This window comes from Triturus cristatus, chromosome 4_1 (assembly GCF_964204655.1).
Source record: "Triturus cristatus chromosome 4_1, aTriCri1.1, whole genome shotgun sequence".
Classification (NCBI taxonomy): domain Eukaryota; kingdom Metazoa; phylum Chordata; class Amphibia; order Caudata; family Salamandridae; genus Triturus; species Triturus cristatus.
In genome coordinates this window covers 880,735,549-880,756,799 of record NC_140585.1, presented here as the reverse complement: position 1 = coordinate 880,756,799, position 21,251 = coordinate 880,735,549, and the positions used below count along the sequence as shown (strand labels likewise).

The 21,251-nt window shown below is 42.1% G+C and overlaps 1 protein-coding gene across 1 annotated transcript in view; it reads right to left on the bottom strand.

Annotated features, from left to right (window-relative positions):
- LOC146855703 (uncharacterized) overlaps positions 1 to 21,251 on the bottom strand; it is a 1,104,791-nt gene that overhangs the window by 880,453 nt on the left and 203,087 nt on the right. Inside the window, exon 3 of the mRNA XM_085653597.1 lies at positions 18,504 to 18,687. Coding sequence (XP_085509723.1) covers positions 18,504 to 18,687 — 184 coding nt within the window. The remainder of the gene's footprint in view (positions 1 to 18,503; positions 18,688 to 21,251) is intronic.

The window sequence follows — 21,251 nt, the reverse complement described above, 5'->3', positions numbered from 1 at the left end:
TAACCGAAAGGTAAAAGGAAGCGACAAATTACTTACCTGTGACTACAGCCTGATTAACAACATGAATAAAAGCATGGTTTTTCGGCACAGGCCCATGTGATGTAAAATTCTTGAGAGAGCTGTGTTGTATTGCAACATTTATAAAGTGCTTCCTTCCCCTTTGCGGAGCACTGAAGCACTTGCCTACATAAGTAGCAAGGTGCACGTTGGGGTGTGTGGTTGAAGTGTCTTATCTTTATTTAAATGCTACATGGTAAAAGTTTCCATGTCTTGCATGCTGACCACTGAGGTGAGGGTATTGTGTGATGGGATGTAGTGCTTAGCAGTGTGATGAATGAAGAGGTATATGAGAGAGTTAATGCTTTTCAGTCCGCTGCCAGCTTGTAGCTGCTCTCCTGGTCCTTATATGGTATTTCTTATGATCATAGTCCACTTGGCAGGTTACTTCAGTAGGTTGTTGTAGGAAACTGGAATGTTGTTGCAGTTGTACCCACACTTTTTGACCCCAGTAGAATTACTATGTTCTGTTTTTTTCCTCTGACATTGCACTGAAGCCTGATAACCAGGTTCCAGTGCCAGGGTTCTTTCCCTAAAACAAGGTAAAGTCTAATTGTGCACCAGCTGGCAAGGACTTTAGCACCCCTGTAAGTCTGTAGTAAATGGTACTCCTGGTATGTAGAGCATGGGTACTAAAGAAGGTCCCTAAGGGCTGCAGCAGGTATTGTGCCACCCTAAGGGACCCACACCCAGATCCATATAGACTGCCATTGCAGGCTGCGTGAAATAGTGCAAACCATTTTGAAACCACGATATGTGTGCCATGCCCACAGACACTGCATGCAATATATGTAAGGCACCCCTCCAGCAGGCCTTCTAGCCCTAAGGCAGGGTGCATTATATTTCATGTGAGGACATTTTTGCAGGAGCAGCTATGCCCCTGCACTGTCTAGTTCAATTTCTAGATTGTTCAAGTGAACATCGAAGCCATCTTCAATATATGTACTGGCCACTAGTAATTACAAGTTTCCCAGCTACATGATGGCTTTACTGAAACCTATGGTGTTTAAATATCAAGCACCTTGTCTTAATAAATCTGTACTGTTGCCAGTACTAGACTTATTATGACATTCACTCAGAGGGCAGCAGCATGCGACAGATTTCATGAGTTAGTCCAAGTCTAATCAGTGGTGATGGGTGGTTAAAAGCCGTGGACTGGTACACTACTGGGCGATGGACAGGTCCTACAGAAATGTTATCTTATGTAAGGGTTAGACTGTCACACAGTTTAATGGAATTATTATGCAGCCTGTAGGAACTACAAGTGCGTACCCAACCACTGAGTGTTATGGTAGGAAGGGTATTGTATTGGAGTTGCTTTACTGCCCTTGATGAGGCAAATTACTTACGCCAGGCAGGACACTGCTCTGAACCCAAGGTTAGCCTTTTTCTCCAGTTGTTATTGGAATTGGCCGTATGCTCTTAAGGAAACCCTTCAGTGAATTTACTCCTGTTTCTATGTCGCAGATTAATTTAATAGGATTTAGCCATGATATTTAGTGGGAGAGGGGGTATGTCCATTCATGCAAATGACTGATGTTTACACCAAGTGCCGAAGCTTGGGCTAGAAGCTGGGTTTCTTGGTGTGATGTCACCGCTGTAGCAACTAAGCCAAACCTCCAGCCATGGGCACGTCAGTCAACCTTTACAGAAGCCTCCTGCATCTGTAGGGACATGTCTGGTCTTCCTCAGCTACAAACAGAACATATAGAAAGGGCACAGTGGCAACTTGCTTATGCATCTAAACATTTTTGCTGTTTTTATGTATCTCAAGATTGTCCCAGTGGCATTGGAGCACTTTACACAAGCACCAGATCACATGCACAGGGTCTGATTCACTTTTTATACACAGGAAGAGGAAGTGGTTTGCCCAGAATTACAGGACGTCGCTTGATCCTGGTTCCGCCCTTCCAAAGTTGGCAGCTCAGCCCTTTAGGTCACAACCCGTATACCGAGTGGGTATTGTTGCAATGAACACAAAAAGTGATAGAAATAGAAAAGCGAGACAGATGCTCCAAATTTAACAAAATACAGCGAAATTACCAAAACTGGGGTGAAGCTGGGCATTTCTAGACGGCCCAAGTGTGTAAAATAAATTGCTTGCTAAGAAGCAGACAGTGGACAACGGTGAGCTCGGATTATACATCGCCTCCCAGGGGTCCCACAATCATAGGACCACCAAGCAGACAACTTGGAAGCAAACCCAGACTGCTGTTAAGATTCTACTTTACCAGTGTATGTTATTACGTGTGTTATATGTGCGTTTCCCAAGCAAAAATGGTGTGGCTTAAAAACCTATGTGAGAATGTACTCCATCCACTTCTCTGCCGCCTGCCAGGGTTTAGTAGTTGTAAATCTTAATGTGCAGGAAACGGCAGTTGGCAAGTGGGGATCCCCCTTGAAGTCTGGTTCTGCTAATGTTTCAGTTCTATTGAAAGAGAACGCGAGGACAGTGTTAGTCTGATGGTGAACGCTCGCACCTGGGCCTTAACACATTTGCACGTTTGCAACAAGTTTTAATTTTGCTGCGTAAACATTTTCAAACTTACATTTTAACATGGTCACTGCACTGTATTTAAACGTAATGCTGTAACCAATATGTTTTTACCTATCTCTACACTGCACACAAGAAGCATCTTGAAAACACTTTTTATCAGAGGTGTCAACACATTTTTCGTACAGAAACTCCCCTAAGAAGACTTACTTCACAGCAGGTCCTCGAAAAAACAGAATACCAACACCCGGGGTACAGTGCTCGTAGGAGAGGAGGCAACTTCACAAACGTTCACGCCCAGCTGCATGCTTCCAGCAATCAGGTCAAAATATTGTGAGTTAAATAGAGGGCAAATAATAGATGTCCCCTTGGATCCATAATAATGGCCTGTTGTTGCATTGTGCATGAGTTCAACAGAAGGACTCAGAAAGAACTACGGGATCCATTACGATGGCGGGCGGACAAACCGTAACGGTACACGGGACCGACCGACAGAGGTGCGGCGGTCCCGCCATGTCAACGGTGGCATCCCGCATATATTGCATTGCGGCGGGTGGTGCTGTAAGCAGCACCCACCACAATGCAATATATGCATGTTGTGCATAAGCATGTACAACGTGACAGGCACCGTGCGGTGCCTGCCACCTTGTGTATGCTAATGTTGGGGGTACCATGGGTACCCCCAAAGTGCAGCCCCCCCACTCCCCTGGGGGCCCGCAAGGGGCCCCCAAAATGAACTCCGCTTGCCTTTCCATGGCGGAGTCTCCGCCATGGAAAGGCCCTGAAAATGGGACATCCTAATATGGATGGCTGTGCCTGCAAGGCACCGCCACTGCCACCATATTGAAGGCCTTTTCCGCCCGGCCAGGAATCCGACTGGCGGAAAAGCGGCGGACGGTCTTTCTGTCCACCGCCGTGCCCCTCGCCATGCTAATATAGCGGGGGGTGAAGATGGGTCATTTGGCGGTGGCGATCCACCCACTATGCTAATAGGCCCCTAAATTATTTTCTTCGCTTGGAACAGGAGGTTCTTGCTAGTGGTACAAAAACATTTTCTATGATTTTCTCAAAGGTTTTCAATATTGCTCCTCTACCTGTCAGGCCGCATGTTCTCTCCTAATGGACGCTGTTAATGTTGGCATATGTACCTTTACTGAGACATATGATAACCCTTTGCCTAATATGTGGAGGATAATGGATAAAATATGTGTTATGTCTCATTCTACTGGTGACACATTATGTACGAAAGACAATATGTTAAATCCTTTCCAATTTCACTGAGTATCATGATTTAGTTTTGGGTAGTTCTGCTTCCCTTAACATCAACATATATTCCTATTAATCTGTTAACTCCCCCTCACCTCTTTGAGTAGTAGTGGCACTGGTAAAAAAATTGTAAGCAAATTCATTTGACCAACTTATGAAAGAAGTATTGCTATTGGATGCCTACTGTGGGCACCTGGATGCACTTCTGTGACAAATGATGATGTCTCTTGCTGCAAAATGATCGGTTTAAGGTGTCGAGCTCTTAAAATATTCCTGGAATTATGTGATTTCCAGTTGCAGCTGGTGTGCCGGCAAGGTAGCGGGTTCGGGGGAAGGACGGATGAAGAAAACACTAAAATAAAAAGTAAAAAAAGAACTTACCTGCCGCTCCGACACCCGCCAAAACGCCGCTCTTCTGCTTCTTCCTTGCTGCAGCACAGTCCCATCCTTCCCTGCGGCCAATCCTGGCACTGCACTCATGCATGAGACCAGCATCGGGATTGGCCTGAGCGCCCTCGATTTGCACTCGCAGGGAGACTGCTGTCTCCAACCCAGCAACGAGGCAGCTTCAGTGAACATGTTACTTTGGCCGTCTTGAGATGGCCAGCCATACCCACATGCACACCGAAGGCAGTGCCCACCACTCCCTTTCATGACTTGCCCCACGATGGCTCCGCCTCCGAGACTCATTCAATTTGGCGAATAATAAAACGATAACAAATGCATTTACTTATTGTTTTATTTTTCCAATCTTGAGGCTGGCGGGGGTGGTGGGAGGGGACGCTCTTCCGTCATAGCGGCGGAGCCGCTGCTGGTGATTTCTATTTCCCATTGGTGACTTTTAAAGTTTGCACGACTTACAATTTTTGGTCAAGCCAATGTAAGGCAGCAAGCATAGTGTCCATAGAAAAGTGCTCTGCTATGTGATTTGAGCTGCTTTGGACTTCAGATCATGCATGCGTGTCCCATCCTCACAAAGATAGAGCTGTCATTATCATCACTAATGAGCCTGAGCTTGAGAAGTTCTCTGCCTAAGATGAATTGTGCACATCCCACCAGTGCAAGAACTGAATCCTTAGTGACCTCCAGACCAGGATATCTTATCAGTCCCCACAAGCTAATGACCGCTGAAGGTTGAATCAGTCTTGGAGTGGGCGTAAGAGCATTACGGCACATGGTACCAGATGAGTACAGGATTCCATCGTTCTCCATCGCTTCCTCGTTTCCCTCACTGTAAGACCCTGTTGGGCTGGTCAACGGGGAGTTTATGGAGAGATGATGATTCTGTTCTGTTGAGTTACAGCAATACCCCTTTTGGTATTTATCTTTGTTTCTGAGAAGGTAGCTTGCTGATCAGACTTGAAGTTCGATTTCATGATGTTTACTGTGGAATCAAGTATATTGTTTTGGTTTGTGTCTTGTTAGCCTGTGGTATTGAATTTTCCTCCATCAGCCAGACACGGAGGGATGTACATGATCGGCGTCTTTCCTGTGATGAATCGCCACAACTGATAACAATTTTTTTAACTGCCTGGTGCTGATTTTATCTAAAACGACCATTGAGTGAAATGGGAATGTTTTCTCCTACCATGAATTCCTCAGGGCATGAAAACTGAACATATCCCGGCACTCAAAACGTTAGATCTCTTCTTATGTATTGCTTTAATAGGCTTTTTCCATAGTATACTCCATCATTAATATATCATTGGTCAGACAACGTGAATACATTTCTCAATCCTTTACTCCTGAGACAAGGATAATTACATCCAAATTACAAGCAGACTTCTATTACAAAAAACGTTTTTTTGGAAAAAGAAATTTTGTACAGAAGGTACACAATAGTACAATTCAAAGTTATTCAAAGACCCCTATTGTGAGAAATATATTAGAAGGGGAAAGCTTGCACCATGTAGGTTTGGTAGCATGGTTCCGTTACAGCAAAAGGCTGGGGGGCATCCTCAAGCATCGTTATTTCTAGTGTGACCCATCAATGATTGGAGATCCAGTATAAACCACTGGTTCCATGTTTCTTCGTTGTGAGGATGTAGGCATTTCCTTGTAGTAACTTGTATCGATTGGTGTGAGAAAAACATCAATCTTCCTCTGGATTGGGTGCAATAGTGAGGGTCATTGTCAGCGAGTCACGGCTCAATGGGTGGTATCTCGGCAAGAACCTCCTGTGGTGCTACTCATGGTGTAGGTAGATGTACAACCTTCTCAGTCTACCTAAACAGGGACATTTTAAGGATTTTGAGGTGCCCTGGGCCAAACATAATTTGGGGACCCCTCTTCAGAACAACTCTGAGTTTTTTATCCACTTTCGGCTCGTTCACACACTTGATGACTTTGGCTCGATCACTGAAAATCCTTTTTCTTTGCCCGCCTACACCTGGGACCAGCCCTGAAGCCAACAGTTTGTCTCTGGCTAACTAACAACAGAGAAGCAGAGAGATTATGAGCTTCAAGAAGCCCACTGCATGGGGCGTGGTTTGAACGCCGAAGAAAATGGCCGCTGCCTGCCGGAGCTCCGTGACGGAGTAGCGTGTTCAACTTCCCCCAGGGCTCTCTCTCTTCATGGCGGACTCTTAAGGCTGTGGGAACATGTTCCGTATTCCTACCTGCATTGACTGGGATGTCAGCGAATTTTAATCGATAGCGGAATCGGCTGCTATTTCCTTCCTGTGTCTGCCGCGGCTCCGTGAACGCCGCGACCGCCATTTTGGATGTTCCGGTTTCCCGCGTTCGTCACTGAAAGTCTTCCTCACATCCACTTATTCATGTGACTGACGGTGAGCGTTTTATGGCCTCAAATGTTCTGCATCTTGACTTCTATGTCTTCCTGACGTCGTGGTGTGATATTACTGACTTTGGCTTTGGGTATATTAATGCAGTAGGTTACTCACTCCAACCTCATTGACCAATTTTATAAACGCAAGTTATTTTATTCACATTTCTTGGTGTCCCGTTTCTGGAGTTGAATGGCAATGCCTCGCACTAGTGGTGGTGGCGCCCAGCAGCCCAAGTCTTCGTCCCTGGCAGACCCTAATCCTTACAGTGTGCTGCAGGAGTCTGTGGAGGAACCCGGTTCTGAACCTGTTAATTCTGCGCCTCTGGCTTCCGTTCCTTCATGCTCCAGTAATAAATCGATTTCTAAGATTCCCTCTGCCTCTTCTTCATCTTCTGGTAAAAGAACAAAAATTAACCCTCCTTCTCCTCCTAATACTTCACCTATACTTTCAATGGAGCTTTTGTTGGATGAAATCCGCTCTCTTAAGCCATATATGATAGAGACTAACTTTTGCCTCCAACATCTTGAGGATAATTGGTCAAATACTGAGAAGAGAGTTGATGCTCTGGAGATTCATGTTGAATCTATTCAAGCTGTTACAGACCACATTCCTGATATGCGAAGGGAGATCATGCATCTGACACAGCAGGTGGAGAATTTGGAAAACAGAAATAGGCGTAATAACCTACGCATTTATGGTCTTGCGGAAGGAAGTGAAGGTCCTGACCCCTTGCTATTTTTCCGCTCTTTTTTACCAAAACTTCTCGGTTTTCCTGCCACACCTCCTCTCAACATCCAGCGAGCTCACCGCTTGGGTCACAACCCGAGTTCTTCTGCTTCGTCCTCTGCTTCGTCCGCTCATGTGAAACCTAGAGGTATTATCTTATATTTTTTGGAGTATACCGACCTGCTTAGAGTCCTATTTTTTTATTTTTTTTTATTTATTTAAACTTATAACGCGCAACAGCTACCCACAGTGGGTTTCCCGGCGCGAAGGGATAGACTCAAGAAGAAAGAGCAGACCTCTAAAAGCAGCATCATGAGACAACTAAATCAACATGCAAATCAATGAGAGAGTAATGCTTTCAGTTTTTTCCTAAAGATGAGAAAATTTGTCTCGGTTTTCAAGGTGGAGGGTAATGCATTCCAGTGTTTAGGGGCAAGATGAGAGAAGGCCCGCCCTCCCATTCTTGCAAGTTTAAAACGAGGGATAACAAAATCACAGTTAGCAGAGGACCTGAGTGTACGGTATGGCTTGTAAGGTTGAACAAGATTTTGCAAATACTTCGGGGCCGAACCCTGCTTAATTTTGAAAAGATAACAAATGGCTTTAAAGTTGACACGATTGGAGATGTTGAGCCAATGTAGATCACGTAAAGCTTGGAAGGCAGATTGTCTTCTAGGGATATTACAAAGAAGACGGGCTGCAGAATTCTGGACAACCTGAAGTTTATTTACAGTGGCCGCATCCGCACCAAGGTAGAGGACATTTCCGTAGTCCAGGCGGGAGGTTACTAACGCCTGGACAACGGTTCTCCTGGTAGAAAGAGGCAGCATCCATAAAATTTTCTGGAGCCATCGTAGAGTAGTAAAACAAATGGCAGCCACCTGTGTGGCTTGCTGTCTCATGGAGAGTTTATCGTCGATGAGAAAGCCGAGGTTGCGGGCCACTGAGGATGGCTGGGGAAGGGGTCCCATCTCGCTAGGCCAATGTTGCGGGCCCCATAGATCTTTCTGTTTGCCAAAGATGAGAATTTCGGTTTTGTCACCGTTAAGCTTGAGGAGATGCCTTTGCATCCACTCAGCTATACGTGACAGCCCGATTTTCAAGACCGATGGATCATTGCTTTCACAGCTAGAAAGGGAAAAGACAATTTGAGTGTCATCGGCATATGAAAAGATGGTCAGCCCAGCATCTTCTGCAATAGAAGCCAGGGGTCTAACGTAGATATTGAACAACAGAGGGCTGAGTATGGACCCCTGAGGAACGCCATATGCCGATGTACAAGTGGAAGAAGTGGCTTTCGTGGAAAAGACCTGGAAAGTGCGCTCACTTAAAAAGGAGGCAATCCAGGCCAAAGCCGGACCGTCCAGACCCAGGGAACGAAGAGAGTTCAAAAGAATGGAATGGGACACGGTATTGAACGCCGCACTCAAATCCAAAAGGATAAGTGCAGATGTTTCACCGCGATCGATACCGTGTCTTAGACTCTCCGTTACCCCTAGAAGGGCGGTCTCAGTGGAATAATGAGCACGAAAACCAGACTGGGATGGATGTAAAAATCCCGATGATTCCACTAGATGGTATAGTTGGGTGTTAACATGTCTTTCCAGCACTTTAGAAAATACGGGTAGCAATGATATTGGCCTGAAATTAGCAAGATTGGACACGTCGGCTCCAGCTTTTTTCAAGAGAGGGACAACCATTGCGTGCTTCCAATCCCGTAACACCTGGGATTCACATAATGAGGCGTTTAAAAGTCTCATAAGAACCCGCCGAGGTGCGAGATCAAGTAATTTGAGAAATTTTACAGGTACAGGATCACGCGGTGAACCCGATCTTATGCTGCTTAAACAAGTGGAGAACGAAATGTCGTCAAACAATTTCCAATGTGTCAGCTTCACCAAAGAAAAGAGCGGTTTAATAACTCCCGTCTGTTCAGAGTACCATCCCTCTGTATTCAAAGGGGGGCTCATGGAATCATATATACGTTCAACCTTCGCTATGAAAAATTTTGCAATAGAGTTGCACTGGGCCTCATCTAAAGCTGGAGGTGTTGGAATAGTATCGGCTCCTGTCAGTTTTTTAACTACAGAAAACAAGGTCCGAGGGCAATTCTGAGCTTGTGTAACAGTGTTCGCAATGTAAGCAGCTCTGGCGGTTTTACATTTTAGATGGTAATCTTTTAAAGCCTCTTTATAAATAGTCTTCTGAGAGGCTAAATAGGAATGCCTCCATTTCCGTTCTAAAGCCTTGCATTTAGTGCGCAGGTCTTTCAAGTCAGTAGAAAACCAAGGCGCCGGAGGGCGATGTGACCTGAAATGTGTGGAAGAGAGCGGAAGAAGAGTAGTAACAGCATTTGTAAGCCAATGGGAGACAGCCATGTTCATCTCAGAGACTGAAGCCATACATTCCTCAGGACAGGTATTGGAGAGGTAGTGATTAAACCTATTAATATCGAGTTTCCCCCAGCGATGAATTGGAGCGCCCTTATCAGTTATTCTATTTACCTGGCTATTAGTGTACAATAAAGAGAAATACACAGCAAAGTGGTCTGACCATTCTAGAGGACGAGCACTCTGGGAGCAGTCAAAGGAGACATTGGAAAGAATAGGATCCAATAAGTGCCCCACAGAGTGGGTGGGGCCAATGTTAAGCAGAGGCAGATTGAAAGCCTCCAGGTCAGACAAAAAGCGTTTGCTGTTTGTACATTGAGCATCTTCAAGATGTAAATTGAGGTCACCGAGAATGGTGAAATTAGCTGCCCTAAGAAGTAGGGGAGATACGATGTCCATAAATGAAGATATCCAGGAAGAGGCGTTCCCCGGAGGGCGATAGATCAGAAGACGCGATAAAGTAAATTTAGGATTAATCACTAATTTAAAGAAAGCAGTTTCACTTCCAGACATAGGGAGGGCGTCAAGCTTACATGTATATTTAGCCTTAAAAATAATGGCAATCCCTCCTCCCTGTCCGGACTTCCTATCCAATCTTACCATGACATAGTTGTTGGGAACGGCAACAGCGACATCAGGACCTGAACAGTCCTGAAGCCAAGTCTCGGTAAGAAACAATGCATCAGGCTGCTTTTCGACAATAAAGTCGTAAATATGATGCTTGTGTTTCGGGAGGGATCGACAATTGATGCTCCAAAACTGGAGAATGGGGCTACTAGGATGTACATTCCGTCTCCGCCTTCTGCCCCGAGTACGGGGCTGCTGCATTGCTTTGATCAAGGACCCTTTGCCGAGAAAAAACTCGCAGCCAGCACAGATAAATTTAGAGGTCGGGAAACAACAAACGGTGCAGCTTATAAGGCGAGTGGGACAAAGAGATGATAAAACCTCACCAGAATAATTAATTCTACCGCAGGGGCTCGTAGAGGGAGGCATGGTCCCGGGGCCCGGTCAAGCACGGACGGGCACAGACGGGCTTAACTCTGGCGGAAACTCCGGCGGAAGTTCGGCGATCCGCTGCGCGTATACGCTGCGCGAAGGCAAGGCCCTCTTAAGTAGAGGTCTAGCGTCCTTATGACGTCTAGACCATCAAACACCAGTGGCGCCGTCCGGCGTTCCACCCACCCAAGATGGCCGCCAAAACTCCAAACAGTCAGGACAAGGGCCCGCCAAGTGCGGTGAAATTCCAATTTTAATGTGCAAGTGAGGGGCTATTCTAAAAACAGGGCAAACAACAGAATACAAATTAGATATTAAAACAGGTAGGTTAAAAAACACACGATTAGCGCGAGGAGCGTCGTAAGGATTTCAATATTACGCGCTGCCCGCTGCACGCTAACAACCTAGCAGTCGTCAAGAGGCAAGCAGTAGAATGGTCATAAGTGGATGAGCGCCTAATTTGTCCCCCTTAAGTAGAGGTCTAGCGTCCTTATGACGTCTAGACCATCAAACACCAGTGGCGCCGTCCGGCGTTCCACCCACCCAAGATGGCCGCCAAAACTCCAAACAGTCAGGACAAGGGCGGTGAAATTCCAATTTTAATGTGCAAGTGAGGGGCTATTCTAAAAACAGGGCAAACAACAGAATACAAATTAGATATTAAAACAGGTAGGTTAAAAAACACACGATTAGCGCGAGGAGCGTCGTAAGGATTTCAATATTACGCGCTGCACGCTGCACGCTCACAACCTAGAAGTCGTCAAGAGGCAAGCAGTAGAATGGTCATAAGTGGTCCTACAGGCTGCCAAGCAAAAAGGAAAGATTCTTTGGAACGGCTCTAATTTGTTTTTTGCCCAAGACTATTCTAAAGCCACGGCAGATCGCCGGAAGAAATTTTTGGACATGAGGCCTGCTCTCCGTAATTTGAATGCTCGTTATGGTTTATTTCATCCATGTTTGTTCAAAGTCACATGTCAAAACAAAACAACTAATTATGAGGACCCTGCTCTTCTTCAGCATTTTTTGAACACATGTAGAGATGAATCTATGGACATGTCTCGATCGTAATTTCGGTCAATGTATTGACATTTGTTGTGTTTCTCTGTTTTATACTCAATTTTTGCATTTTCTTTTCTATGTTCCGTATATAACTTTGCTGGTTAACATTTTTTCTTCTTTGTTTCCTTTGTAGATACATTACTCAATCCCTTTCTCCTTCCTTATTCATTGTCCCTGGAGGTCGTCGTCCTTCGTACTCCCGTCAGTCTTGGAGTTGTCCGTCTTGGTATGCTGCCTTTTCCTATGTGGCTTCACCCTCCCCATCCTCAATGTTTACCTGTGGTATGTCTTTATGATACATTATATTGGGTTTTTCTATCATGTCTTTTTGTTCTTTGTTTTTCTCTTCAAATAGTGGCGTTATTTTGTATTGTTTATTCTATTATTGACTCTTTCTCATTTTTTCCGTTTTCTATTTCCCTCTCTTCTCTCTTCTTTTCTTACCGTTACATTATGCGTATTGCTGTTGTTGTTTCTCTGTTTTTTGTTCTAATCCTCTCTGTTACTTCTTTCTCTCCTCCTGCTTTGCTAGTTTTCTTCTTATCTCACTTTCAGTTTTGTTCCTGGTGTTTCTTTCTTCACTTATTTCTAACTCTCTCTCGTTTTTTCTTATCTCTTTCTGCTTACATTTTCTTATTTTCCACTCATTTTCTTATCTCATACTTCTTTACTGCATCTTATCACTTTTCCTCTAGTGCTAATGTTACTTCTCTCCAATTTTTATACGGTGATTTTCTGGTTATTTATCTACTTGATTGTTTCTTACATAAGAGTTATTTTTGTTATGAGTTATATACTTAGATGTCGCTAAATGTATTTACTTGGAATGTTAAAGGTTTGGGTTCTCCCATTAAGCGGCAACGAGTTTTGTCTCATTTAGCAAACTTAAAGGGAGATATTGTGCTATTACAAGAAATTCATATACAAGAAGTTGAAGTTACCAAATTACGCCGTAATTGGGTAGGTCATGTATTTGCATCTCCCGGTTCAGGGAAACGTAATGGTGTTGCAATTCTCTGTCATAAGCGGTTAAATATCAAACTTATAAATCAAGCCAATGATTCGAGGGTAGATGGGTCATTGTATCTTTGTCAATTGATAAAGTCCCTTTAACTATTTTTAATTTGTATGCTCCTTCTACACATGATAAATTATTTTGGCCCCAGATATTAGTCTCGTTGATGCAATCCTCTGATGACTATCTCATTTTAGGAGGAGATTGCAATATGGTTATGGACCCTATTTTAGATCGAAAGTCCCATTCACGTTTCTCTCCCTCTTCCATGCATACTCAATTCACATCTACTATATCCCAACGCTCTCTTGTTGATTCTTGGAGACTCTGCCATCCTACACTTCGGGAGTATACATATTACTCACCAGCTCATTCTTCACAGTCCCGGATTGACTACATTTTTGTTTCTAAAGCCCTGATCCAACACATTACCCATTCTGAGATAGGCTCCATTTTAATTTCTGATCATGCTCCAGTCTCCTTGCGCCTCGATCTACTTCCCCCCATAAAAGGTACTAGGAGATGGAGATTTAATAATTCTCTCCTATTAGATCCCAATTTTACCCCAGCCTTCCTTGAATTTTCATCCCTATTTTTTACTGAAAATGAGTCTCCTCTGATATCCCCTCAGGTATTATGGCACACTTTTAAAGCTGCTTCTAGAGATTTCATTATCTCGTTTGTTTCCCATAAAAGGCGTGTTGCATTCCACTCCTTACAGTCAATTAATACACAAATTAAGCAATTGGAACATTGTTATTATTTAACTAAATCTCAGTCTGACTTAGATAAACTTCTTACGGCCAAACTCTCCTTTAATAAACTCTCCACGGAATCTGCTAATCTAATCCTACTTAAATCCAGTGCCAAATATTATTGTGCGCAAAATAAGGCAGGCAATCTTCTTGCCAAGTATCTTAAAGTTAAGCAAGAACGCACAAAAATTGAGTCTATTGTCTCCTCATCGAATCTCACTCTTCACAAGGATGAAGATATTCTGGCAGAGTTCACTAATTTTTATCAAAATCTCTATACTCCGGAATCTCCTCCTCTGTTAACGGATATTGATCATTATTTATCTTCCATTCCTTCTCCTTCCTTTCCAGACACTGACTTTGCCCCATTAGAAGCGGATATAGGCCCTAAAGATATCTTAGAGTCCATTCGGATAATCAAAAAAGGTAAGGCTCCTGGGCCAGATGGCTTTACGATAGAATTCTATTTACATTTTGCTAATTTGCTTGTTCCCAAACTTCATCAACTACTTTAATTTTTTATATCGTCCAAAAATCTGAAGGGTCTTTTCAAGAGGCCTTAATTTGTCTCCTACCTAAGGATAACAAACACCATACTTTATGTAAAAATTATAGGCCCATCTCTTTAATCAATCTGGATTATAAGATCTTTGCAAAAATTCTTGCGCTCCGTCTTGACAAAATTTTACCTAACATAATTGGTAAGGAACAATGCGGTTTCATTAAAGGTCGTCACCTTTCTGACAACACTCGTCTCTTTTCTAATGTACTGAGTAAGTCTCATTCCTATCAACATTCTTTAGCTGCTGTTGCGTTAGATGCTGAAAAAGCATTTAATAGGGTTAATTGGCAATTTATGCTCGCAGTCCTTGTTTGGTTTGGTTTTGGCCAGAAATTTCTTGCTTATGTCTCTTTATTATATTCCTTTCCTAGATCTTTTATCCTAGCTAATGGTCTTGTCTCCTCTTCGTTTCCTCTCTTCAGAGGTGTCCGACAAGGATGTCCTCTTTCTCCTCTTCTTTTTATTTTGGCTTTAGAGCCTTTCTTGACAAGAATTCGTATGAATACAGATATTACTGACTTCCCTTATGGGGATAAGTATTTGAAACTTTCTGCCTATGCGGACGATATTCTCTTATTCATCTCCAATCCACAATCCTCTATTCCATCCTTTTTATCGGAAGTATCTGACTTTGCGGAAGTCTCAGGTTATAAACTTAATGTTGATAAGTGTGAAATTCTCCCCCTGAATAAATTTTGTTTTCATGCAGACTTTTTGACTTCTTCTTTTCATTGGAGTCCGGATAAGATAAAGTACTTAGGCCTGTGGTTCAAATCCTCTATTAAAGACACTGTAGCACTTAGTATTAAAAACCTACAAATATTGATACAAGACTCTACAACTCGTTGGCACCGCTTGTTTTTATCCTGGTGGGGAAGGCTGGATTCGATTAAAATGATGTTAGTTCCCATTATTTTGTTTTACCTTTCTAACCTTCCAGTTAATATCCCTAAGTCTTGTTATAAGAATATATACTCTACGCTGTCTAAATTCCTATGGCAACATAAAAAGGCTAAAATGTCTTTTGCAAAACTTAAATGCCCTAAGCAGTTGGGTGGAGTTAATTTTCCGGATTTTGCCTCTTATCATTCCTCATTTTTCCTTAAACATTCTGTCCCCTTATTATCTGGGCAGGTATCCGATACCATTTCAAAGCCTTTATGGGTTAAGATTGAATCATCTTTTTTTCATCCTTTTACTTTTGAAGAATTTGTATCGCTGTCCCATATTCCTAATAAATTTTCTCTCCCTATTCTTAAAAATTCTCAGAAAACTTTTTCTCCTCTCTTCCTGGGAGGTTTAGATGACCGTTCGCGTTTTTTACAATCTCCCTTGTGGTATAACCCGCTTATTAAACTTCGTAATAGGATGCTTTTTTGGAAGGATTGGAATAACCTTGGTATTAATTGGACTCATCAATTGTTTGATGAAGGCACTTGTATTCCCTTCTCTACCCTTCAATCTCGCTTTTCTTTACCTGTATCCTTTGCATCCAAATATAATCTTTTGAGTGCAGTTTTGCAAAACAGTTATGACGCTCTTTCTGATTCCATCACTCATACTAACTTTTCCCCTCTTTCTCTCCCTTGTTTACTTGCTTCTTCCTCTGCTTCCCAGATATATGCAAAACTAAGAGATACTGCTGGCACTCAAGATAAATCTAAAATAGAAACAGATTGGGAAGTTGATGTAGAGGACACTTTTTCTGCCTCACTGTGGCAAAAGGTCTGGACCAAGATAAGGAAATCCTCTAGAGCAGCGAATACAACCCAAACGTTGTTTTTTATATATAACAGACTTTTGATTACTCCTGTCAAATTACATACAATTGATCCTTCCATCCCCTCCTCTTGCTGGTCTTGCTCAGCGTCGTGGGCAGATCTTAAGCATATGTTATTTAGTTGTCCGAAGATTCATACATTTTGGTCTGATGTGTGGACTCAGATCAATAGAATTTTTTCCACCTCTTTCCCTCTTACATTTTCACATATCTTTTTAGGTAGTCTTTCAGACATATGGTCCTCTTCCACCACCAATACGTCCATTATTGATTTACTTCTAGCTGTAGCGTTTCAGCAAATCACTAAATCTTGGAAGGATACCTCGAATGTTTCCTTTCAAGCTTGGTGGTATGGAGTTTGTTATCACCATAGACTTGACAGAGCCTATGTTTATCCCATTACACTTGCCATTAAACGTGATTTATTATGGCTTCCCATTACAGATTTCTTAGACGTGTCTGCTAGACCCTTTCCCCAACATAACCCGTGTACAGAAGAAGTTCCCAAACCTCCATGATAACATTCCTGATGGTTTCATGTACATATTTGTATTGCTTAATTTATGGCTATTTTGTATATCTTTATTGGAGGAGTTTTTGTACGTTTGATCCATTTCTTTATTCTTTTGTATAATTTTGTATGACAATGATTACATTTTTACTGCAACTGTTTTTGCTTTATTTGATGGTGCTTTCTGCCTTTCTCCCTTCTATCTCTTTCCCGTTTCTTTTTTATTTTTTATTTCTCTCTCTTAGTTATGACGTTCTATTTCTCTACTTGAGATGAGTTTCATATTATGCTTTATTGTTATTATGTTGTAAATGAATTTCAATAAAATCTCCTTTAAAACTAAAAAAGAAGCCCACTGCATGTGCTGCTGTGAACTTGCATCTCATCTTTTGGGCCTGTGCATAGGGAGGGTGCTTTCTTTGTTGTTCACTGCACTCCAGTCCCTGCTCTGAGGAACAGGAACTCTCTGTCAGGTGGCACTAGGCCGTGATCGCACCGGCCTAGCAGCTTCTCCACATAGAAGGTGCAATCCTTGAAGGAGCATATAATGCCGCACTACACATGAAACATGGCATTCTAGAAAAGCAGAGACTGGTGGTCTGAGCAAGCCTTCCACCCACAATCTATGTTGTCACACTGTAGCTACTCTGTAGGAGCAATTTGGGTATACGGTGCTGATGGGAGCTTTTGTTTACTGCACTGCCTATGCTGGGAGCAACAGATATTCATAGCCAGGAGGCAGCACGCTGTGATCGCACCACCTGGCAGCAGCTCCAAAAGGATGATGCAGTCACATGGACCACACTAAGCCAGGCCATTGCAGCAAGTTTGAGCCTATGCAATTTGAAAGGTTAGAGTGGCTGCTGAAACAAACCAGAATAAAACAGGTATTTTCTTTAACTCTATTTCTCAGGTAGGGGACTGGCGGACAGCCTGGGCTGGCTCAAAAAAAGAAAGTAAGTAAACAACCTGTTATTTTATAGCTCTAGACAGTGGGACTATCCTGAACGGTTAAGGAGAGGTCCCTCTAAAGATGGGGGTTCCGGGCCGCAGCCTTAAAACATCTCTGTACCTAAGGGCCACATTTGGCCATACCAGTGAAAGGGCTGGGTATTCAGGAGGCCATGTCTTCTTAGGAGGTGCTTGACGCCTACGGAATGGGTCGTGCCTCTTTCTTTCCTTATGGTGTTCAATAGTGTGTCATATTGTTTTCAAAAAGAGGTTTAATCAAAGAGAAAACCTTGCTATCTTCGGTTTCTAGTTTTCGACTTTCCTCTTCCAGAAGTCCCTCTCAGCTTCGATTCATTGACTTTTTCATTGACTTTTTCATTGACTTTTTCATTGACTTTTTCATTGACATACATAATTTGTGGAGAACTGTGGTCTGTTTTGTATTTCTTTTCTATTCTAGAGGTTACAGACCCTAGTACTGCAGGCATGTCAAATATTTCTGTTTTCACTGTTAGCAACTGCAATAACTTAGCTAAGTTATACTTATTGTTAATTTCTACATGTATAGTGCAGGGTCACCCATCACTGTGGCATTGCAGCACATTTTGCTAGCCCAGAGTATGACTTTCTAAATGTTTCCATCGTGGCTCAGAGTCTGATCTGGTTTTGTAGTAGTGTTAGTTTTGAGGTTTTAGGGCAGGACTGAGACTTTGTGAGGGCAAAATCCCATTTCATGCAGTGCAATGCACTGTGAGAAAGCAACAGGAATATTTAATTCCTGTTGCATGTGGCCTTTTTTGTAAATGCTTTTAAACAAAAACAGAAACAGAAAAGAAAAATGCCTGGTACAATGTTAATTGGGGGAGCAAAAAGAAAGTTGAACACCAAGAAAAGTTTATGTATATTCAGTTGACAGGTACATTTGGATACTGTATGGATCTGGGCGTCAACACCTGTCATTAATGTCCCTTTGTCTATACAAGTACTTTTCATAAATTAGATGTTCATTTCATCCTTGTGTGTTGTAAGCTGCTGACAGAATTGTGAGATAAACCACTTAGAAAATGGGAAGATAAGCCTGACACAGAATTTATAGTGCAGTCTTTGTTGCGCTTGCGAGCTAGCACCCATGGAAAAAGCCACACTTACCGAGGTGCATCCCCATATAATGCCACTCCGAAGCGGATGCCATCTTTTCCAATTGTGATGGCGTTCTGGAAGGAGCTGATAATGCTGCTGAGGAAGTCCTTGATTAATTGGAAATTACTGTCACCCACGCTCCAAGACTCATCCACCAGAAACAAAATGTCTGCCATCTCTGCAGTGAAGCACTCTGGACAAAAATATAAAATAATATATCATTTATTTAAAATGCCGGGTAAACAGATGGGACCAATTGCTGTCTTTTATAATCTTCAGATCTTGTATATCTATTCTCTATAGAATAACAATGGATCGGAGGACAATAACATTAAGTATAGGTCACTAAATTCTGAGTCTGGGCGCGTTTGAAAAGAAACTCCTGAAGTCATGCACTTAACCTGCCACATACTACTATCAAATGATTTACTTTATAATAAAGCCCTAGCAGAAGAGACATGGTAGGTTTAGTACCAATAAAGAATTCTTGGGTACATGTTTTTAGATTTGTCCATGCCAGTATGTTGACCAACATCATTGACCTATGTCCCAGATTACATGATTTCTCAGCCAGGGTCTTATGTTAAATTCTGAAACTGAGTAGATAGAAATCTCTGGACAATGGTGTTTATAACATCTTTCTACGATGAAGCGAGAGCTCTGGCCTTCAGATTGATCTGGTTTTTGGGGTAATCCTGGTCCAGAAGCAAAATAGAATGTAAATGAAGATCCTTGAAAGTGCTTGAGTATACATCTTGGTTGGTGTTTGAGAATTGCTTCTTTCATAAAGACGAGTATGTTTTGCAAATTATAAGGAGGACATGTATAATCAAATTTGGTATGTATTAGACGTTCATTAATACAACTCGATGGATGCTACCACAATCTATGAAATAATTGAATATATGCTATTGAGTCTTTCAACTATGAAGATTATGGAAACTTAAGAACAGTCGTGTTAGGGTCTGGTGAACCCTTTACATTTTGCAGTATCAGGTGTTATTTTGTTTTTTTTTATTTATCATAAATTAACAATAAATTACGATAATACAAATATGTTTATGCAGCACAAGCAATATATTTAAATATATATTATTAATCCTCAGTTCCATCAATATCTTCATTAAAATTCCAGTGAGTGAGTATAACCTAAAAGGATCACTGCATTGATTTCATTTCCCTTTATTTATGAAGTTCACAGTCATAAATCACGCAGCTTTAGTAGACAGTCCTGCAAGAGGAATATTTATACTTGTAAAGCTTCAGACTTAAGAAAAGCCACAGGGGCTTGTATTGTACACTGTCGGCTTCTGTACATCGCTTCTGTACATCACTTTCAAACCCCGTACATGGCTCAACGTGCTTTGCTGGTGTTAGAATAAGTACCCACTCTATTCATTCTGCTTATTTGAAAGAATATTGCTTATTTTTGAGTGAATTATGTTGGAAGAACTTTGCTGGCATGTGTGATGATTGGAGTTGGTCTGTCACAGCCAACTTGTAGCATTGCTAAAGTATGGTGTGTAGTGGACAGATGGGTGAGCGACAGAGTCACAATAGCATATACTATCGCAATCACCTTATCAAGCTTACATCTTCTGTCTGTGTACTAAATCATATCAACCTATGAGAAAAGGGCTATTTCTGCCTAGGATTGGCAGTGGTGCACTCCTAAAGATAACCAAAGGCATCAGAGTGGGCGAGCTGTACCAGTACCGCCCAGTAGTGGTAATGGTACAGCCTACAGGTCATCACAGAGACCACAGTAGTGCATCTATGTGATGAGACCGACGAGTGCGGGGAGATTAACAGTGCTGAGAAGCATGCAGTAGATCATTTTGGGAAAATGATAGTGTGATACAAGAAGGACAAGAATGGTGAGACAGAGGTGAGTGGGGATTGGGTCGGACTCTAAGACCTTTCAGGCTCTAAAGAGCAAGATGCTACAGAAAGATGCCCCTAACCTCTCTTCCCTTTACCTAGATGCCTGGCTGGATATCATAGTCCTATTAAAAGATATGGGCCCTAACACTGTATGCAAGGGTTGTATGTCAGAGCATAGACCGTTCAAATATCATGTGACCAAAATATCGCAACCAGGATATGACTTCCAAAATATTGTGATTAGTATAGACAGGTAAGTGTAGATTTACTGTACTTACCCCCACATCTATGTACCTTGATGATGTTTGCTATACAAATACCATTAACATAACATAATATAACCCATTTGTTACTGGTTAATTGGAATGTCGATTGGTGTAATGTCGATGTTCCTAAATATGTAGTCTATGGTCACCCTGCCTAATTACCTTTCAGTTATATTTTAAAGGTAATATAATGCATCGGTGTAGACACCCCATGGAAAATCACCAGGCAACAAACTCCAATAATCCAACTTGCACGGGATGGGATTTAAATAACACCATTAATGTGTAGCATACATGTATAAACATATAATTGAGTAAACCTCAAAGGATCCCCAAGGAGAGGAACCAGGGAACTAATTAACCAGCAATGATGCAAAATGTTTAAAAGTCAAACCTCTCTATATTAAGTCAAAATAGTCTTTATTTCGAATATTTCATCTTAAAAGACACATTAAAATTCATCAAATACAATTTAAAAATTGATATATGAATTGTAACATTTAGAACTAAAAACTATTTAATAAATAACAAGTTAAAATCAGTAATAAAAAAGTATTGAACATACATTAGACCTTGACTTGAAACTCATTCTACAGTTGGGGGGTAA